At 46.3% G+C, this 20,817-nt stretch overlaps 1 protein-coding gene across 8 annotated transcripts in view; it reads left to right on the forward strand.

The window, feature by feature from the left end:
- LOC119955860 (zinc finger protein 106-like) overlaps positions 1–20,817 on the forward strand; it is a 131,809-nt gene that overhangs the window by 49,650 nt on the left and 61,342 nt on the right. For 5 of the 8 annotated variants that reach the window (XM_038782510.1, XM_038782518.1, XM_038782535.1 and 2 more), the window contains one exon: positions 2,349–4,577. The exons of the other annotated variants lie outside the window; for them this stretch is intronic. In XM_038782510.1, the coding sequence (XP_038638438.1) occupies positions 2,349–4,577 (2,229 nt within the window). The remainder of the gene's footprint in view (positions 1–2,348; positions 4,578–20,817) is intronic. 8 annotated transcript variants of the gene reach the window in all.

Here is a 20,817-nt window from a genome sequence, read left to right on the forward strand (position 1 = left end):
GTGAAGAAGTTCCTCCTAAACTCAGTTCTAAATCTACTTCCCCTTATTTTGAGGCTATGCCCCTCGTTCTGCTTTCACCCGCCAGTGGAAACAACCTTCATAATTTATGTTGCTATCAGATCCCCCCTGCATCCTTCTAAATTCCAACGAGTACAGTCCCAGTCTACTCAACCTCTCCTTGTAATCCAACCCCCTCAACTCTGGGATTAACCTCATGCCAACTGTGCCACAGCCTTCCACCTTGGGTGTCTTATGCTCAACCTCTCCATCACCCCAAAACTGTTCTATTTCTGGAGTCAATCTCCTGGACGAGCCCTTAATCTTGTTATGATTCCCGTGGAGACTAATAACCTAAAATAAAAAACAAACTTCCTAATTCATCCCAATGGAAAAAAACTAGTGGACATGGTTTCACTTTTTAAACTTTCACTGTAACAATCAAAGCAAAATCAGCATAAATTAATCATGAAATAACAGGCAAGTTGTGTTCAGTAGAATCTATTAATTATACTTTAAATAGCTCGTACAATATAGATCTCAACGATTTTGCAAGTAGTCGCTCCAGCACGTATGGCATTAATTTCAGCCACGGAGTCCCACAAATCTGTTCTTCCCAGATAGAGTTTGTTCTTTTATTCACATTGAAGTTAGGCCCAAAGTCCCATCTGACAGCAACTTTACCAACCCTCACTTCCACAGATACAATGTCCACTAAAAGGCACATCTTTTCAGATCCTTCATGGCTTTGCTCCCAAAACTGGTTGTTCTCCAACTGTGCCACAGCCACCTTGGGTGTCTTATGCTCAGCCTCTCCATCACCCCAGAATTGTTCTCTTTCTGCTAAAAGACTGTATTTTAACAGCCATGCCTGTTCTGACCACTGCCTGAAATTTGACCACTCAACTTCCATCTCCTATCAACCTAAACTACAGCCACATTTCTCAGAAGTCTGCTATCACAGCAAGGAATTCCAAATTACAACTCCCCCTCCAAGAACAAAATCTGCAGATGTGGTTTCTGTGTCAATTGAAGACTGTCTCAAAAACTACACATTTTGAAACCAGAGTCAATACAGGCAATGGATTGCCTCACTATATAGACAGCAACAACTAAGTACAAAGTGCCACTATGATCTTTGAAGTATTTTGACCCCTGTAGAGACCAACACTTTTTTTAAAGACATGAATTTCTCAAATGACCAACAGAAAGAACTGAAGGACAAGATTTCACTTTTTAAGACTTTCGCTGTAACAAATTAAAATCAACATTGTTAAAACATTAACAAACAACTAATGCATCAAACTAAAGAAAAAAGTTAAGTTTTGTGTTCAGTAACACAAACAAAACATGTCTAAATAAGCACTTTTATCCATAGAGTGCTTTAGTTCTCCCCGCCGTTCTTTATAAGGCAGTGAAGACCTGCTCCTGGGGGAGTTCCAATTTTTCTCCTACCTGCCTCTTAACAGCAACTGTTCTTTATTCTGAGAGATACTGTGAAATGTGCTAAAATTGGCACACACGTCTCAATGGCTTTCTCTTCAAGATTTTCCCCATGGCAACCAGATCGCATGGACATTTCTCCAAACTGAGGTGTTCATCAGGAATGCAAATTTGACATTCCTTTCCTGTTTTACTTAAAACATTGTCTTGCAAAGTCCAGCAGCTGATCTTTGTTCTGAGAGATACTGTGAAAGGTGCTAAAATTGGCACCCACATCTCAATGGCTTTCTATTCACGTTTTTCCCCATGGCAACCAGATTGCATGTTTATCAGGAATGCAAATTTTACATTCATTTCCAGAATTCACTGTTTTACTTAAAACATTTTCGTGCAAAGTCCAGCATTCATGCCAATAGAAAAACTGTGAGAATGCAACATTTGGTCTTGGGAGAGACTACAGGTTTGGATAGAAAGGTGGATTTTGAGGGTTTTTAATAGAAAGAGTGGAATGATTGAGAGGAGTGAGTTTATGGAGGCTGTGCTGAAGCAAGTGCTGACTCTTAGACCGGTAGTCAAATGCAGGAAGGTAGGGAGCCACAATCAGTTTGAAAGCTGTGGGCAAATGACCTTAATGAGGATTGAAGTGGTCTTAAAAGTTAACCATTGTTTTAACTCTAGGGATTTAGACCATGACATGCTTTAAATAGGTTGTTGCTAAGCAGAGATTGTTAACATCATTTTTTTAGAGGACTATTGGATCAGTATTTGGAAAGGAAAAATAAAATTTGCTAGAAACGACAGGAAATGGTTGAAGAGCTGATGAAAAGTGTGATAAACTGGCCTCCTTGTGAGCTGTATATTGCATAATTCAATGTGGTTGTGTTTTATTTTGGTATTTGTTCATGTAGAAAGAATGATGCTTCCACACCGGGGAACCAGGCAACAGACAATGATGACAGGCGATATAGGAGGACACGGGAAGATAGACAGGCATACCCTGAGCCTGAGCGCAAATATAATCAGTCACCGTGGCACCATGAAAATGGCGAGCGGGATTGGGAGTCACGTGATTATGCGAGTTGTAGATCGAGTGTGTTTCAGCATTGCCCTTGGAAGACCAATTCAGGAGGTCCTTTGAACCGACATTCATCAGGTTCAAGGGGATCTCACAGCTGGCATTTGAATGGCACGGGAGGCTCACCTAATTGGCATTCGAAACATAACTGGCATTCCAATGGGCCTGGGGGAGTGGCTAATTGGCACCCCAAAAGCCAAGGAGGAGCATCCATGTGGAATGCCAATTCCAACAGCAATGGGAACAAACAAACTCACTACACAACCAATCATCCAAATTCAAGATTCCAGCCTTGCAATAAAAACAACTCTGCAGAGAAGCTGGATAGGAAGTGGAGTAAAGGGAAAGTGTACAAGTTGAACAAAATGGACAGTCGAAGTGCAAGAGACTGGCATGCCTGGGAGAAAGCACAAAGCTGGAGACGGCCAACTGACAGCAGAGGTGATTCAGCGAACATGTGGAACCTGAACGATTACAGCTTTCAGGACTACGGCATGGATTTCACCACCGATGATGTGCCAAATGAAGGAATGTTGAGTTTTGTGCAAAAGGAAAACACACCGAGTAAAGATGATCAGAGTGGGGGTAAGAGCTTGAGCCCATCGAGGGATAAGAGGTATCGATGGGCCCCTTACCGATCTCTCAAATCTGCAGAACTGCCTGTGGCAGCCAAGGATCCTGGGACAAGAAGCAAAAGTAGTGATGTTTCAAGGAATGGTTGTACGACGCATCAATCGAAAGATCTTGAAACACAAAACGAGAGCAGTGTTGCCTCAGTCCCTGAGAAGGTCAGTGAAGAACCAAATGAATGTTCAAGTTCCCTGACTCAGCAAAGAAGTACTTCTGAGAATGAAAACAAAGCAATGGACAAAGGTGAGAGTCAAGATCCTGTCACGCTTCGCAGCAAACTGTTTCCTCCTCCTGAAATCTCGCTCTGTGCTTTAATTCCAAACTCTAAGAGTAATTTGAGAGAAAATAAACCTTTGTGTCGTACAGAACGTGGCAAGAGGTTGAGCACGCCCACCTTGGATGGTGAGCATCCAGATGTTTCCAGTAATACTGTATCCCAGCCAAATAGCGCACCTAATGCATCAGGAGCTCAGCGTTCAACACAAACGACCCGAAGCCTGACTGTACAACCTTCACTGGCTAGGCCAAACAATGACAGTAAATACCATGTGGGCAGCAGTTTGAGCGAAGAGCTCAGGCGTGCCAGGGAAGCACTGAGGTGCAGTCAGTCTGAGCACAAGCAACACAGACAGGCAGAGGCTGCGAAATATGACCAGCGGGAAAGTTGTAGGCAGACCACAGAGGGTAATAAGGAAAACTGGAAAAATAGCAATAATAAAACATCCCACAAGTCACAGCCCACAGCGGCTGATAGGAGCCAAATGAAGGAAACACTTTTGGGCTGCAGAGAAATGACTGAAGAGGAATTTACTGACATTGCAGAAGAAATAAAGCTAGCTACATATGTGGACTCTGCCGGCACCTGTTCAGGTCAGGGACAGCAAAGTTCAGATACAGTGAAACGACAAATGGCTGTATTATGTACTCAGCATGCTGTGAATTCTGAACTCTCAACCACAAAAAGTGATTACAAGGCTTTCTGCGCTTCAGAGAGTGGTGTTCAATCGCCAACCACCTTCTCCTTCACAATGCTTGAAACCAAAAGTGACAATGAGATTCAAAGCGCTGTACACAGCAAAACTATTGATAATTGTTCCTCTGACTCGGAGCTGCAGAATGAAGGGGCTCAAAGCTCCAGCCATCTTCTGACTGAACTCAACAAACTCGGACTTCCCACCTCGGTGCAGAGAGATCTGACCCGCCACATCAACGCAAAGTCAAGACCTGGGACTCATGCCCCCGAACCAAATCTCAACATTGCACGCCGCATTCGAAGCATTGGGAGCCAAAGAAAGAGTGAATCAGAAAAGGAATCTGGCCTGAAGCCAACTTTGCGCCAACTGCTGAATGTGTCACGCCGTCACGTCAACTGGGATCAAGTCATCCAACAGGTTGCTAAAAAGAAGCAGGAGCTTGGCAAGGGTTTACCAAGGTCAGTACCGAGAGAAATAGATTTTCTGTTTTCTTCGAATAACCTGGCTGGTCGTTCCAGTAACTTGTGATCTTGTCTTGGCAACTGAGGTGGCTGTTCCATCAAGGAAGTCACAGTTCTTTTTTTAAAAAAAAATGTTTTTATTAAAAATGTTTCATTGATAATAAACACGACATCAGCATCAACCAGCCCAATAGTACAGTATTGTGATATTAAAAAAATCAAAAGGATCCCATAGCCGATCTTAACTTCTCCCAGTCCAACAAAAATAACCTACTCCCAACAATAATAACTGCCCCTCCCATTCCCTCCCACACCCCCTGCCTTCTAACAGCTGAGATGGTGACTAATTCTTTAAAGTATGAGATGAATGGCCGTCATCTCAGGTAGAACCACTCCATCGATCTCCCAACGATGTACTTGACCTTTTCCAAATATAGAAATTCCATGAGTTCACCCAACTAGGCCGAGGCGCTGGGCTGAGCAGAAGATCTCCATCCCAGCAGAACTCTCAGTGAGGCAAAGGCAAAAATATCTGCCTTTACCCTGGTCTGCAGGCCCGATGAGTCCAACACCCCGAAAATGGCCACCATCGGACAAGGCTCCAGATCAATGTTAAGAATCGCTGACATGGTGCTAAAGAAGGAGACCCAAAAGCTTGCCATCCTTGGACACGACCAGAACATGTGGGTGTGATCAGCGGGCCCACGAGAGCACTCCTCACACCCGTCCTCCAATTCGTCAAAGAACCCACTCGTCCCAACCTTAGTTAGATGAGCTGTGTGTATCACCTTGAGCTGAATCAGGCTGAGCTGCATGCAGGAGGTGGTGGAATTCATCCTACAAAGGGCCTCATTCCACTCATCCTCATCCAGAATGGGTCCGAGCTCCCTATTGCTCGTTATGCTTTCCCTTAATTTGCTCTGTTCTAATTACCTTTGCTCGAGTCGCCAGGTATCTTTCTGATACCACCACAGGGTTCAAAGCCAAGTACTGATCAATGACTCGATACACCAGTTAGTAAGTTTGAAATCAATACACGTTTATTTACACACACAGTCAATTATTACTCATGCATAAACTCTACTCGCTAAACTACAACTACTACTAAAAGCCTATACTTAGCTTCGAGTAGCCCACTCAGTCAGAGGAACAATGGCCGTTGTCCGCTTCTGATACTGCTGGCTTCGAACTGGTATGGAATAGTAGCTAGGAGCGCCTATCTCGTAGCATGCGCTGACCTTAGACTTACTTGGTTGGTGCTTGGCGGGCCTCTCGTCGCTGAGAGCCAAAGCCAAGGTGGGAGTTCTTCCAAGAGCTTCCCAGAGCTTCCAAGAGAGCGAACTGACCTTGGGGACTCTGTTTTATACCCCAAGGGGTTTTGTGCCCTTCTGGGCGGACCCTGGACTTGGTCCCAATTAATTGGACCATGTCCAAATCGTTCGTATTGATTTTCTCCAATACCGGAGTTGTTCCCTGATCGTTGGCCGGGCTCTATGTAACCGTTAGCCTGCCTTTGTTTTAGCTCCCACTGGCGCCGGGGAGTCTGTCCTGGTCTTGATTGTTTCAATGTTTCTTTTTGTCCCCGGAGATAGCTCATTAATATGCTAATGGCTATTGGTTTCAGTTCTGTCTGGGTTCTGCAAATCTTAATACACAGGAAACCTTGCACCTGCTTGTTTTCTCTAGTGTTGTCCGTTTTTCCCTGCACTCTATGCGAGTGTCCATTTTGGAGTCGGGATGTGGCCACCCCAGGTGGCTGACCAAGCGGGCACTCATGACTAGTCTCTACTCTGACCCTAACTATTCAACATATCTTTAACTAAACAATTTTACATACACACATCATCAAAATTCTATGGGGGCGCTATGTCATTAAGGACATGCATTACAAAATAAAAAAACTGGAACCTCTAATTATTCTCAATAAACTATCCTCACTTAACCCATTCAAAAATATACTAACTTTTTAACTGTACAAAATAGCAGCATTCAAATTTTCTCTGGTTTGGCAGTCAAACACAGAGTTTACATTTCTTTATTCAACAAACGAACACACAAACCAAAAAACGAATGTACTTTATTCCATGTCAAGGGGTTCGGGGGCCTGGTGGAAACCGAAAATAGGGGATCTTATTCTGTATACCGGGGTGCAAGAGCGGCGGGCTCTCCTTTGCCATTTCTTCATATGAATGGTCTGCACGATACTGCAAAGTATCGCCAGTGCTAAAAGTGCTTCAACGACATATAAGAGGGAATACCATGTGATAAACTTATCACACCAGGTCGGGGTACTGTTGACTGTTACTGGGCTCTGTGTACTGTGGGGGAGTGAATCATTGATGGCCTGTGGGGTGGGAGTGAGGGGGTTAGCGTTCGCGCGTAACCAAAGGGATCCTGTTAATGTCCATATAACAAAGATGGAGGTCGTCTTCATCTTTCCTTCTCTTTTCTTTCTTCGAGCTTCTGGAATTCTGTGAACACAAGCATAATATCTGCTATTATCTTGCTTAAGATCTTGTGTGTTTGTCTGTCTGTCCTTTAGTGCCAATTACCCTTTATAATTGGTCACCATCTGTGACTCCCTCATTTAAAAAAAAAAAAAGAATTTCTGGGCTAGACATTCTTGAAAAATACTGACACAGTGTGAGACGTCCCGCAGCCTGTGCGATTTACCATCCCAATGTTTGAGGATGTAAATAGCATGAGGGGAAGCAACCGAAGGGTTACTATAAAACAAAACAAAAACTTTTGAAACAAAAGAGCCAAAATGAGGTGCGTATGGGCTGCGACGGGTAAGAATTGGATGGAATCCCCGGGTAGGGCGGGATGTGCTCTAGCCGAGCTTAGCTGACAAGAGGGGGGTTCCTCAGGCAGGGCGGGAATAAGTGCTGTTTCTCCACTGCCTGAGTGACCGGCAAGAACGGGCAAGAATGTAGTCATCGTGGGGGTTGCAGTACTGCCTATCCTAACCTCAAATTAGAAGAGCAGTTACGAACTGTTTTCTGGCAAGGTCTCAGAGGTTTCGGCTGATAAGCTAGGCGGCAAGTTATCAGAGGTTTCTGCGGACAAACTGGGCGTCTGGCCGTGGACAAACTTGCTCTGGTTTCCTGACCGGCCAAATCGGGGCATTATTAGTGGAGGCTACTGATTTCAGTACGCCCTGTTCTAACAAGCTGTCTATTACTTTCGAGATTTCTCCCTCTGCTTCCTGGGGAAACCCGTACTGTTTCTGGGATCTGGGGTCAGGACCTGTAATCTGCACGGAGCCAGCCATTCTGCCACAGTCGTGCTTGTGCTGTGCAAATGCTGCTTTGTGTTCTTGCAGGACTGCCCTAACCTGTTTGTCTGCACTAATTGTCCTCGGATCAAACCAATATTCTCCTACCGAGCTGATCCTATTTGCATACTCTCCTACTGTGAGCGTGGAGGGGACTCTTGCTGCTTTTGCCATTCTCCAGACACATTTGTTGACTGGATCAAATGAAAGGTTGTGGGAGCTCATAAAGTCGATGCCTAAAATGTGTTCTGCTGTGTGGGGCAGATCAACTAACACTATGGGGTGCTTTGTGGTTATATTGCCGATTTGTATGGATACAGGGGCTGTGATGTGTCCCTGTTGTGAGTGGCCTGTAAAGCCGCTGAGGGTGATGGTGCCTGTAGTGGGCCACGTGTCCTTCTGAAACATTGTGGAGGAATTTAGTGTGGTGCGGGACCCTCCTGTGTCCCAAAGAAATTCAACGGGCTGGCCCCGTACTTTGGCTGCTACGACCGGTCGGCCGGACCTATCCCAAAGGGTGTCGCAGACCCAAGTTGGGGAGCCCGAACACCGTCAGTCTGTGCCGTTCATGTCTCCCTGGTCTGAACGGGCGCTAACACTGTGAATAGGCTTTGTCCTATTCCTATTCAGGGTGCCTGTCTGTTGGGCTCTCGGTGGTTTCTGTGGCGCGTTGCACTCTCATGCAAAGTGTCCTAACTGACCACGGTTGTAACACTCCTGCGATTTGGGCTGGGGTGGGCTGTTTCTACTCTCATTTATCCATGCGGGGTTCTGGTGCGTTTTGACTGTATGCATATCTGCATCTGCCTGCTCTTCCTCGGGTTTCTTAAAATTGGTCTTGTTCTGAACGGATTGCTCCCAAGCACGGGACAACCTTTTCAAAACCTATTTCTCATTGTGGGCCTCATCTGAGGGGTCATAATTTGCGCAAGCTCTCTGTCCTGCCTCAGTTGCATGAGAGATCAAGATTCGAGTCCATTTCGCCATGTTATCTGGGGACAAATGGGCGCGGGCTAACTCTCCAAAAACTGCAGTGAAATGAACCCACAAGCGTCCAGCAAACGCTGTGGGGTGCTCTGTCTTCTTTTGCCTGCATCTATTCATGCCTTCTATAGCCGATCGCATCAAGGATCGCTGTGTGCATCTCTGCTAGGGTGCCTCCTCCTACATTTTGTGAGTCGGGAAGGGCTGCTATGACTGAAGGATCGAAGCTCAGAACTGTGAGCTTTACCTGCTCTCTCTCGTCCAGGCCGTACATAGTGGCCTGCTGTTTAACCTTAGCGAAGAATTGGTGGGGGTCTGAAGTGGGGAAGAACGGTGTGATTTTCGCGCACGTGTCCCGTATTTGGGTCACAGTTAAGGGGGTTGTATACAGAAAGTCTGATTCTCCTTCTGCTGCGGCTCTGCGGTGTGTGGTTACCGGATTCATGGGGGTGTGTTCTGCCTGTTCAGTGGGGGGTTGGGGTGCTCTTCTTTTCTGGGGTTTCTCCTACGTACATGCTTCATGTACGTATCTATGGGCTGCTTTGATTAATTCCTGCCAATCGGGGCCGTTTTCCTGATCTAGTTGGGGTCCGAATGTGCTCTGAAAGCCATTCTGAATTGAAAGCAGGGATTGCAACTCTGCAATTTGCTTCCGGCACTTCGCGTGGTCTACCGAGCTCTGCCTTTGTTCCGTTGTGGAAGCATGGAGTGCTCGTATGGCTGCTTTTAAATCACTGCATTGTTTCTGCAATGCCTCTAGCTGCTGTTCTGTTTCTTGTCTTAACAAGACCGCACGTTGTGTGTCCTGGTAGGCCTTGTCGTACTGGGTCTGGAAGCTACTTAAGTGCGCCAGACAAGACTGGTGTGCCCTCTTGGCATCATCCACCTCTCTGTCTTTTGCTGCTAACCTCCCTTTTAACTCTTTGTTCTCTTTCTCTATCTCGCTCACATCTACCTTACTCGTTTTATCTCTCTCCTCTATCTCGCTACGGAGCGTCCTAACGACCTCCTCTGCGCCTCGCAATTGTGCCAGACAGGACACGATTGCCATCCGCTTGCGAGCTTTTCCCAAGCTCTTCTTGTGAATCTCTGTCGGGTTCTCCCACCAAGTATGTCCTATACTCCCGGGACCTGTTTCTTCATTCGCGCAAAATTTGCTCCAAAGAGGCCATCCTTTCCCTTTGAGGTACTTCCTAATTTCTTCTTCCGTTATGCTTTCCCTTAATTTGCTCTGTTCTAATTACCTTTGCTCAAGAGTCGCCAGGTATCTTTCTGATACCACCACAGGGTTCAAAGCCAAGTACTGATCAATGACTCGACACACCAGTTAGTAAGTTTGAAATCAATACACGTTTATTTACACACAGTCAATTATTACTCGTGCATAAACTCTACTTGCTAAACTACAACTGCTATTAAAAGCCTATACTTAGCTTCGAGTGGCCCACTCAGTCAGAGGAACAATGGCCGTTGTCCGGTTCTGATACTGCTGGCTTCGAACTGGTATGGAATAGTAGCTAGGAACGCCTATCTCGTCGCGTGCGTTGACCTTAGACTTACTTGGCTGGTGCTTGGCGGACCTCTCGTCGCTGAGAGCCAAAGGCCAAGGTGGGAGTTCTTCCAAGAGCTTCCCAGAGCTTCCAAGAGAGCGAACTGACCTTGGGGACTCTGTTTTATACCCCAAGGGGTTTTGTGCCCTTCTGGGCGGACCCTGGACTTGGTCCCAATTAATTGGACCATGTCCAAATCGTTCGTATTGATTTTCTCCAATACCGGAGTTGTTCCCTGATCGTTGGCCGGGTTCTATCTAACCGTTGGCCTGCCTTTGTTTTAGCTCCCACTGGCGCCGGGGAGTCTGTCCTGGTCTTGATTGTTTCAATGTTTCTTTTTGTCCCCGGAGATAGCTCATTAATATGCTAATGGCTATTGGTTTCAGTTCTGTCTGGGTTCTACAAATCTTAATACATAGGAAACCTTGCACCTGCTTTTTTTCTCTAGTGTTGTCCGTTTTTCCCCGCACTCTTTGCGAGTGTCCATTTTGGAATCGGGACGTGGCCACCCCAGGTGGCTACATCCCCCTTCCACTTCACCCACCATTGATCTGCCTGTAAACACTTGAAATGCCCCCCACCCCCGGGCCCCAGACCTCGCCAGCAATATGATTCTGCCCAGTAGGGAGGGTTACGGCGCGAAGGGAAATATAGTGCATGCCTATTGGAGAAAATCGCCTAACTGATAGTTACAGAACAAGTTTGCCCCTGGTAGTTGAAATTTTGCCGAGAGCTCCTCCCAACTGGCAAACTGTCCCTCCATGAACTGTCCCTTTCCTTCCCATGACTTGAACATCGTAAACATCCAAGCCCGAAGAGGAGGCAAGGCTCCTCAATAGCTTCATAAGTTTGTTCATAGTGGAGACCTCTGTCCGTAACATACAAGAGCAGATCATCAACATATAGACACCCTATGTTCCCTTCTCCCCTTCCATTCACCCGAAGACCTCGGCGTTATAGCTAAAGGTTCTATCACTAGCACAAACAGGAGCAGTGACAATGAACACCCCTGCCTTGTGCCCTACTCAGTGGAAAATATCCCTGAGTGCCAGAATGGACTGGGAACAGACACTTTTAGGTAAAGCTGTGACAGAACAGTGGGACACATTCAAGAAGGAAATAGGGAGACTACAGGGCCAATCAAGAAAAAGGGTGAGACCATCAAATCCAGTGAACCCTGGATATTGAGGGATATACAGCGTTGGATAAAAAGAAAAATGAAAGCTTATCAAGGGCTCAATACAGCAAAAGTCCTCGAGGCGTACAGAATGTGCAAAAGGGACCTTAAAAAAGGAAATTAGTAGAGCAACAAGGGGGCATGCAAAGATACTGGCAGGTAAAATAAAGGAAAATCCTAAGTTGTTTAACAAGTACATTAAGGGTAAAAGGACACCTAGGGAAAAAGTAGGTTCTATTAAGGACTGCATTGATAATTTGTGTGTGGAGCTGGAGGATGTATGCAGGGTTCGAAATGAATACATTGTATCAGTGTTCACTCATGAGAGGAACAGTGTGGGTACAGAATTCAAGAAGGACTGTAATAAAATTAAAGAGATTAACATCGATAGAGAGGAGGTTTTGAGAGATCTGGAAAGCTTAAAAGTAGACAAATCTCCAGGGCCTGATGAAATGTATCCCAGGCTGTTGAGTGAAGCAAGAAAGGAAATAGCAGGGGCGCTGACAATAATTTTCAATTCCTCTCTGGCCACAGGGGAGGTGCTGGAGGACTGGAGAATAGCCAATGTGGTCCCATTATTCAAGAAGGGAGGAAAGGACAAACCAGGAAACTACAGGCCAGTCAGTCTAACCTCTATGGTGGGAAAACTATTGGAAGCAATTCTGAGAGTCAGAATTATCTGCATTTGGAGAGGCAGGGATCAATCAAAAACAGTCAGCATGGTTTTGTTAAGGCAAGGTCATGTCTGACCAACTTGATTGAATTTTTCGAAGAGGTGGCCGCTTGTGTAGATGAGGGAAAAGCACATGACGTAGTCTACTTGGACTTCAGCAAGGCTTTTGATAAGGTCCTACATGAGAGACTGATATCGCAGGTAAGAGCTCATGGGATCCAAGGAAATTTGGCAAATTGGAGCAAGAATTGGCTAAGTGGCAGGAAGCAGAGGGTGATGATTGAGGGGCGTTTTTCTGACTGGAAGCCTGTGTCCAGTGGTTCCCCAGGGATCAGTGTTGGGGCCCTTGTTGTTTGTGATTTATATATATGATTTAGATATAAATGTAGGAGGGTTGATCAGTAAGTTTGCGGATGATGCAAAAATTAGTTGGGTGGTAAATAGTGAGGAAGATGGCCTTCGAGAGATCCAGGAGGATATAGACGGGCTGATCAGTGGCAAATGGAATTCAATCCGGATAAGTATGAGGTGATACACTTTGGCAGGACAAACGAGGCAAAGGAATAGATGATAAATGGCAGGCCCCTGGGAAGCACCGAGGATCAGAGGGTCCTGTGTGCATGTATAACCATCCCTTAAGGTAGCAGAACAGGTGGATACGGTGGTTAAGAAGGCATATGGTATAATTGCCTTTATTAGCCGAGGCAGAGAGTTTTAGAGCAGAGAGGTTATGCCAGAACTGTGGAAAACGTTGGTTATCTAGAGTGTTGTGTGCAGTTCTAAATCCACATTATAGGAGGGATGTGATAGCACTGGAAAGGGTGGAGAGGAGATTTACCAGGATGTTGCCTGGGCTGGAGAGTGATAGTTATGAAGCGAGATTAGATAGACTTGGATTGTTTTCCTTGGAGCAGAGGAGACTGAGGGGGACATGATTGAGATGTTTATAATTTTGAGGGGCATAGATAGAGTAGACGGGAAGAAACTTTAAGGGCCTTTTCTGCGCTGTCAATGACCTTGAACTCGATGCATCAGTGCATACGCTGGCCATAGGGGCTTTGTACAACAGCTGAACCTATGAGATAAATTTCTGCCCAAATCCAAATCTCGCAAGCACCTCAAAAAGGTACCCCCACACCACCCTGTCAAACGCCTTCTCGGCATCCATAGATATAACCACCTCTGTTTGGGGACTGGAGAAGGAGAGAGGACAACATTCAGAACCTGCCGTATATTAGCCAATAGCTGCCACCGCTTCACAAAGCCTGTCCGTATCTCTGCAATTACTCCGGGACACAAGACTCCAATCGCAGCGCCAGCACCTTAACCCACGTTCAAAAGAGAGTTGGGCCTATATAAATCACATTCCATGGGGTCCCTATACTTATTCAAAATGAGGGAGATGGAGCCCTGCAAATGCATATTGGGCAATAATCCCCGAGCTAGAGAATTATTGAACATATCTACTAACAATGGCACCAACTGGTCTGCAAGCTGCTTACAAAATTTGACAGGAAACCCATCAGGGCCAGAGGCCTTAGCTGTTTGCATCAGCCCAATGCTCCTCAGTATATCCTCAGAGCTGAACAGAGCCTCCAACTCCCTGCTGACTCCATCTACCATCAGGCAGGGCAGCCCATCCAAGAACTTTGCCATGTCCGACCCACTCCTGGGGGCTCTGACCTACAAATACCCCGATAGAATGTTTCCACTGCATTAACTTCCGTCTGAGCGGAAACTAAGCTGCCGCCCAAGTCCCTAATCTGTGGAAGCCGGCTGCTGCCTCAGCTGGTGTGCCAAAAGGTGGCCTTCCTTCTCCCAGTACTCTTAAACCACCCTCCTCGAGCGCCACAGCTGGCCCACCGCATTCCTCATGGGCGGCAACTCAAACTGCATTTGCAGCTGCTTCCGAGTTGCCAGCAACTCCGGAGTCTGAATAGTGGTGATCCGTTTCCAAGATTGCCCCCTCCAGTCACTGTCGTTCCATGCTCTCAGTCCGGTCCAAGTGCGCTTTATAAGAGATTACCTCCTCTCTCACCACTGGCTTAAGTGCCTACCATAGTGTGGAGGGAGAGACTGAGTCGTTCCTATTAAACTTAATATATTACTTAATAGTCTCAGGCATGCGCTCACGGAACCGCTTGTTCGCTAATAGCGCCACATCTAACCTCCATGACCAGCACTGAATGAGATCCGTCTCCAGCACCGGGTCCACAAAATGTGGAGCATGGTCAGAGATTATTATCACCTAATATTCTGCCCTTTTAACCCACAGGACCAAGGACCTAACCAATGTAAAAAAAGTCAATCCTGGAATAGATCTCATGCACAAGGGGAATAAAACCGAAAACGGCTGACCGCTTGGGTGTAGAAATCTCCACGAGCCATCTCTGTTTTCTCTCTCTCTCTCTCTCTCTCTTCCCCCCCCTCTCTTCTCTCTCTTTCTCTTCACCCCCCCCCCCCCCCAAACACACACACACACACACACATCTTACAGAGTCATAGATGTTTACAGCATGGAAACAGGCCCTTCGGCCCAGCTTGTCCATGCTCCCAGCTTCTAGCACTAAGCTCGTCCCACTTGCCTGGATCTGGCCCATATCCCTCTGTACCCACCCTGTCTAACTGCTTTTTAAAGGACAAAATTGCATCCGCCTCTACCACTGCCTCTGGCAGCCCATTCTCACCACCCTCTGTGAAGGAATTTCCCCCCTGGTCTCTTGAATCTCTCACATTAAACCTATGCCCTTTAGTTTTAGACCCCTCTACCTATGGGAAAAGATGTTGACTATCTACCTTATCTATGCTCCTCATGATTTTATAGACCTCTATAAGATCACCCCTAAGCCTTCTATGCTCCAGGGAAAAAAGTCCCAGCCTATCCAGCATCTCCTTATAACTCATCCTTAATGACTATCGTCCAGTGGCTCTGACATCCATCATCATGAAGTGCTTCGAAAGGTTAGTCATGGCACGAATCAACTCCAGCCTCCCAGATTGCCTTGATCCACTACAGTTCGCCTACCACTGCAACAGGTCCACAGCAGACGCCATCTCCTAGGCCCTGCACTCTACCCTGGAACACCTAGATAACAAAGACACCTATGTCAGACTCCTATTTATCGACGACATCTCAGCCTTCGACACCATTATTCCTACGAAACCCATCTCCAAACTCCGTGGCCTTGGCTCCTCCCTCTGCAACTGGATCCTGAGCTTTCTAACACACAGACCACAATCAGTAAAGATAGGCAACAGCACCTCCTCCACGATCATCCTCAACACCGGTGCCCCACAAGGCTGTGTCCTCAGCCCCCTACTATACTCCTTATACACCAATGACTGTGTCCTCAGCCCCCTACTGTACTCCTTATACACCTATGACTGTGTGGCCAAATTCCCCTCCAACTCGATTTTCAAATTTGCTGATGACACCAACGTAGTGGGTCTGATTTCAAACAATGACGAGACAGAGTACAGGAATGAAATAGAGAATCTGGTGAATTGGTGCGACGACAATAATCTCTCCCTCAATGTCAACAAAACGAAGGAGATTATCATCGACTTCAGGAAGCGTAGTGGAGAACATGCCCCTGTCTACATCAATGGGAACGAAGTAGAAAGGGTTGAGAGCTTCAAGGTTTTAGGTGTACAGATCACTAACAGCCTATCTTGGTCCCCCCATGCCGACACTATAGTTAAGAAAGCCCACCAACGACTACTTTCTCAGAAGACTGAGGAAATTTGGCATGTCAGCTATGATCCTCACCAACTTCTACAGATGTACCATAGAAAGCATTCTTTCTGGTTGTATCACAGCTTGGTATGGAGCCTGCTCTGCCCAAGACTGCAGGAAACTACAAAAGATTGTGAATGTAGCCCAGCCCATCACGCAAACCAGCCTCCCATCCATTGACTCGGTCTATAATTCCCGCTGCCTCAGAAAGGCAACCAGCATAATTAAGGACCCCACGCACCCCGAGCATACTCTCTTCCGCCTTCTTCCATCAGGAAAAAGATACCAAAGTTTGAGGTCATGTACCAACCGACTCGAGGAAAGCTTCTTCCCTACTGCCATCAGACTTTTGAATGGGCCTACCTCGTATTAAGTTGATCTTTTCTCTACACCTTGCTATAACTGTAACATTATATTCTGCAGTCTCCTTACTTCCTTATGCACGGTATGCATTGTTTGTACAGCATGCAAGAAACAATACTTTTCACTGTATACTAATACATGTGACAATAATAATAATCAAATCAAATCAGACCATCACGTCCTGCTAGCATCCTCTTCTGCACTCTTTCTAGTTTAACAATATCCTTCCTATAATAGGGTGACCAGAACTGAACACAGTATTCCATGTGTGGTCTTACCAATGTCTTGTACAGCTTCAACAAGGCGTCCCAACTCCTGTATTCAATGTTCTGACCAATGAAACCAAGCATGCCGAATGCCTTCTTCACCACCCTGTCCACCTGTGACTCCACCTTCAAGGAGCTACAAACCTGTAATCCTAGATCTCTTTGCTCTATAACTCTCCCCAACACCCTACCATCAGCTGAGTAGGTCCTGCCCCGATTCGATTGACCAAAATGTATCACCTCACACCTATCTAAATTAAACTCCAGCTGCCATTCATCGACCTACTGGCCCAATTGATCCGAGATCCCGTTGCAATCCTAGATAACCTTCACTGTCCACTATGCCACCAATCTTGGTGTCATCTGCAAATTTACTAACCATGCCTCCTAAATTCTCATCCAAATCATTAATATAAATAATAAATAACAGTGAACCCAGCACTGATCTCTGAGGCACACCGCTGATCACAGGCCTCCAGTTTGATAAATAACCCTCTACAAACCATCCTTTGTCTTCTGTCGCCAAGCCAATTTGGTATCCAATTGGCTATCTCAACCTGGATTCCGTGAGATTTAACCTTTTGCAACAACCTACCATGCAGTACCTTGTCAAAGGCCTTGCTAAAGTCCATGTAGACAGCGTTGACCGCACTGCCCTCATCTATCTTCTTGGTTACCCCTTCAAAAAACTCAATCCAATTCATGAGATATGACTTTCCCCTTATAAAGCTGACTTTCCCTAATTAGCCCAGGCCTGTCCAAATGCCTGTAGATCCTGTCCCTCAGAATACCTTCTAAGAACTTAACCAGTACAGAAGTAAGGCTCACTGGTCTGTAGTTCCCAGGCTTATCCCTAAAGCCCTTCTTAACAAGGGCACAACATTTACTATCCTCCCATCTTCTGGCACCTCTCCTATGGCTGGTGATGATTCAAATATCTCAACTATGGGGCCAGCAATTTCCTCCCTATCCTCCCGCAACATCCTGGGATACATTTCATCAGGTCCCGGGGATTTATCTACCTTGATGAGCTTTAATACCTCCAGCACCTCCTTCTCTGTAATATGTACACTCCTCAAGACATCACTTTTTATTTCTCCAATTTCCCTAACAATTGTGCCTTTCTCAACCGTAAATACTGATGAGAAATATTTATTTAGGATCTCACTTGTGGATCCACACATAGATGACCTTGTTTATCGTTAAGAGACCCTCCCTTCTCGCTAGTCACTCCCTAGTCCTTTATGTATCTGTAAAAGTTCTTTGGATTTTCCTTTGCCTTATCTGCCAAGACAATCTCAGGTCCCCTTTTGCCCTCCTGATTTCTCTCTCAACTGTGCTCCAACAAGCCCTATACGCTTCAAGGGATCCACTTGATCCCAGCTGCCTATGCATGTCATATGTCTATTTCTTCCTTTTGACCATGGCCTCAATATCCCGTGTCATCCTGATTTCCCTACTTCTACCAGCCTTACTCTCACTCTAAGAGGAATGTGCTCACCCTGAACCCTAGTTAACACCCTTTTGAAATATTCCCAGCTGTTCCCTTGTCTGTAAACAGGCTCCCCAATCAACCGTTGCAAGTTCCCGCCTAATACCAACGGAATTGGCCTTGCCCCAATATAGAATTTTAACTTTTGGGCCAGAACTATCATTCTCCATAGCTATCTAAAACTAATGGAATTATGGTCATTGGTCCCAAAATGATCCCTCACGAACAGATCCCTTCCTTATTCCCCAAGAGGACGTCAAGTTTTGCCCCCTCTCTATTCGGGCCATCCACATGTTGAATGAGGAATTCTTCCTGAAGACACTCGACAAATTTCTCTCCATCCAAACCCCTAGTGCTATGGCTGTCCCAGTTAATGTTGGGAAAGTTAAAGTCCCCAACTATTACCACCCTATTTTTCTGACAGTTATCTGTAATTTCCTTACATATTTGCTCCTCAATTTCCCGCTGACTATTTGGGGGCCTATAGTACAGTCCAATCAAAGTGATTTCACCCTTCTTATTTTTCAGTTCTACCCATATAGATTCAGTGGGCGAACCCTTGGATATGTCCTCTCTCTGTACTGCCATGATATTGTCCCTAATCAAAAATGCAACTCCCCCTCCCCTCCTATCTCTTGATCTATTTTTCCTGTAGCATCTGTACTCCAGACATTGAGCTGCCAGTCCTTCCCCCTCCTTTAGCCATGTTTCAGTAATAGCTATAATATCCCAGTCCCATGTCCCACTCCCACAGTCCAAAGATGTGCGGGTTAGGTGGATTGGCCATGCTAAATTGCCCGTAGTGTCCTAATAAAAGTAAGGTTAAGGGGGGGGGTTGTTGGGTTACGGGTATAGGGTGGATACGTGGGTTTGGGTAGGGTGATCATGGCTCGGCACAACATTGAGGGCCGAAGGGCCTGTTCTGTGCTGTACTGTTCTATGTTCTATGTAACCATCCATGCCCCGAGTTAATTTGCCTTGCCTGATAGGCTTCTCACATTGAAATAAATGCAGTTCAATCTGTTTCTCTGCCTTCCACTTTTTTCCTTACTGTCTTTTGTTTCTATCCCCTCTTTACTACCCTCTGACTTCCTGCCACATTAGTTTAACCCTCCCCAACAACGCTAGCAAACAACCCCCAAACATCTACTCCATAAAGGCCTGAAGCGCCTTTGCCACCCCTGAGAGAGCCAGAGACTTGGGCCTGAACTGGTCCATTTTAGGCTCCAGTACACAATTGAAGTCCCCTCCCAGAACCAACTGGTGTGTATCTAGATCGGGAATGGCAACCAACAGATTCCTAATAAATGCCACATCATCCCGGTTGGGGACATAGATATTTACCATTACCACCAATGTGCCTGCCGGAGATCTACTGATCACCACATGCTTACTGTTAGGATCGGCCGCGATCCTGATGGCCGACGGACCCGCTTATTAACCAAAATTGTCGCATCTCAGGCCCTACCCCATCAAAGCCCGAGTGAAACACACGTCCTACCCACCCCCTCTGCAGTCTAGTCTGATCTCTTACCCAAAGTGAAACACACGTCCTACCCACCCCCTCTGCAGTCTAGTCTGATCTCTTACCCAAAGTGAATCTCCTGCAAAACACCAACTCCACATCAGCATTTAGATTCCTCAGGTGAGCAAAAACTCTCGACCCATCATTGGGCCACCCAACCCCCTTACGCAATGACATTGCCCAGCCTGAGGATAAACTATTCCTCGTGCCACGGTTCCCTACCAAACTAATTTCCAATGAGAGCCCTAAATCGACACAGTCCGTCTTCCAGTCTTCAGCACCACCCCCCCCTCCCCACCCTCCCCCAACAAGCACACCCCATACATTATAAAGAATCCCGTATCAACCCCACAAACAGAAAAACAAATGTTATCAACAGCAATATACAGGATATCCCAACTCTCAGAAATCAAAGAACCCATACAATGCATTCAACTAGACTCAAAATCGATGCTTGTTAATAAAGGTGTCCATTTCCTCCGGGGCTTCGAAATAATCCTTTGACTTAAATGTGACCCACAACCTTGGGGGTACGCCACCCTGAACTAAACTCCATTTTTGTACAGAACGGCCTTAACCTTATTCAAGGCCACCCGCTTCCACTAGAGTTCAGCCCCCTGTGTCCTGATAAATCCTTGCAAGGTTTCCTTTCCATTTCGAGTCACAATGCTCTTTGACCCTCACCTGAAAGCTGTGCAGCCGAATAAAAATTGCTCGAGGTGGCTCATTCGGCCAAGACTTCTGCCAAAGCGTCCGCTGGGCCGGGGGGGGGAGGCTAGACTACCATCGCACATCATCTCATCATCTCCCCAAGCATCTGCGATCGATATTTAGTGGGATTGAGCCCCAGCAACCCCACGACTCTGAGGTTCTGCCTTCTTAACTGCTTTTCAAGATCATCGACCTCGGCTCAATCTCTTATTGTCATCGGCCACCACCGCCATCTCGGCCTCCAATGTCACAAGCTGCTCACCACGCCTCGCCATGCTTCTTTACTGCCTCGGCAGTCTTGTCAAGTTTCACCCACAGTGCCCAGTGCTTCCTCAATTGATTTACGCAGACTTTTCGACACCAACTTCGAAAGCTTGTCGAAATGCTTTACAAACTACTTTGCGAGCACATCCGTGAGCATGCCCACTGTTATTGGGCGGCTGTCGTCGGCAATGCTGCCGTTGCTATTTTCTCTGCTGAGGA

This window comes from Scyliorhinus canicula, chromosome 2 (genome assembly GCF_902713615.1).
Source record: "Scyliorhinus canicula chromosome 2, sScyCan1.1, whole genome shotgun sequence".
NCBI classification, from domain to species: Eukaryota; Metazoa; Chordata; class Chondrichthyes; order Carcharhiniformes; family Scyliorhinidae; genus Scyliorhinus; species Scyliorhinus canicula.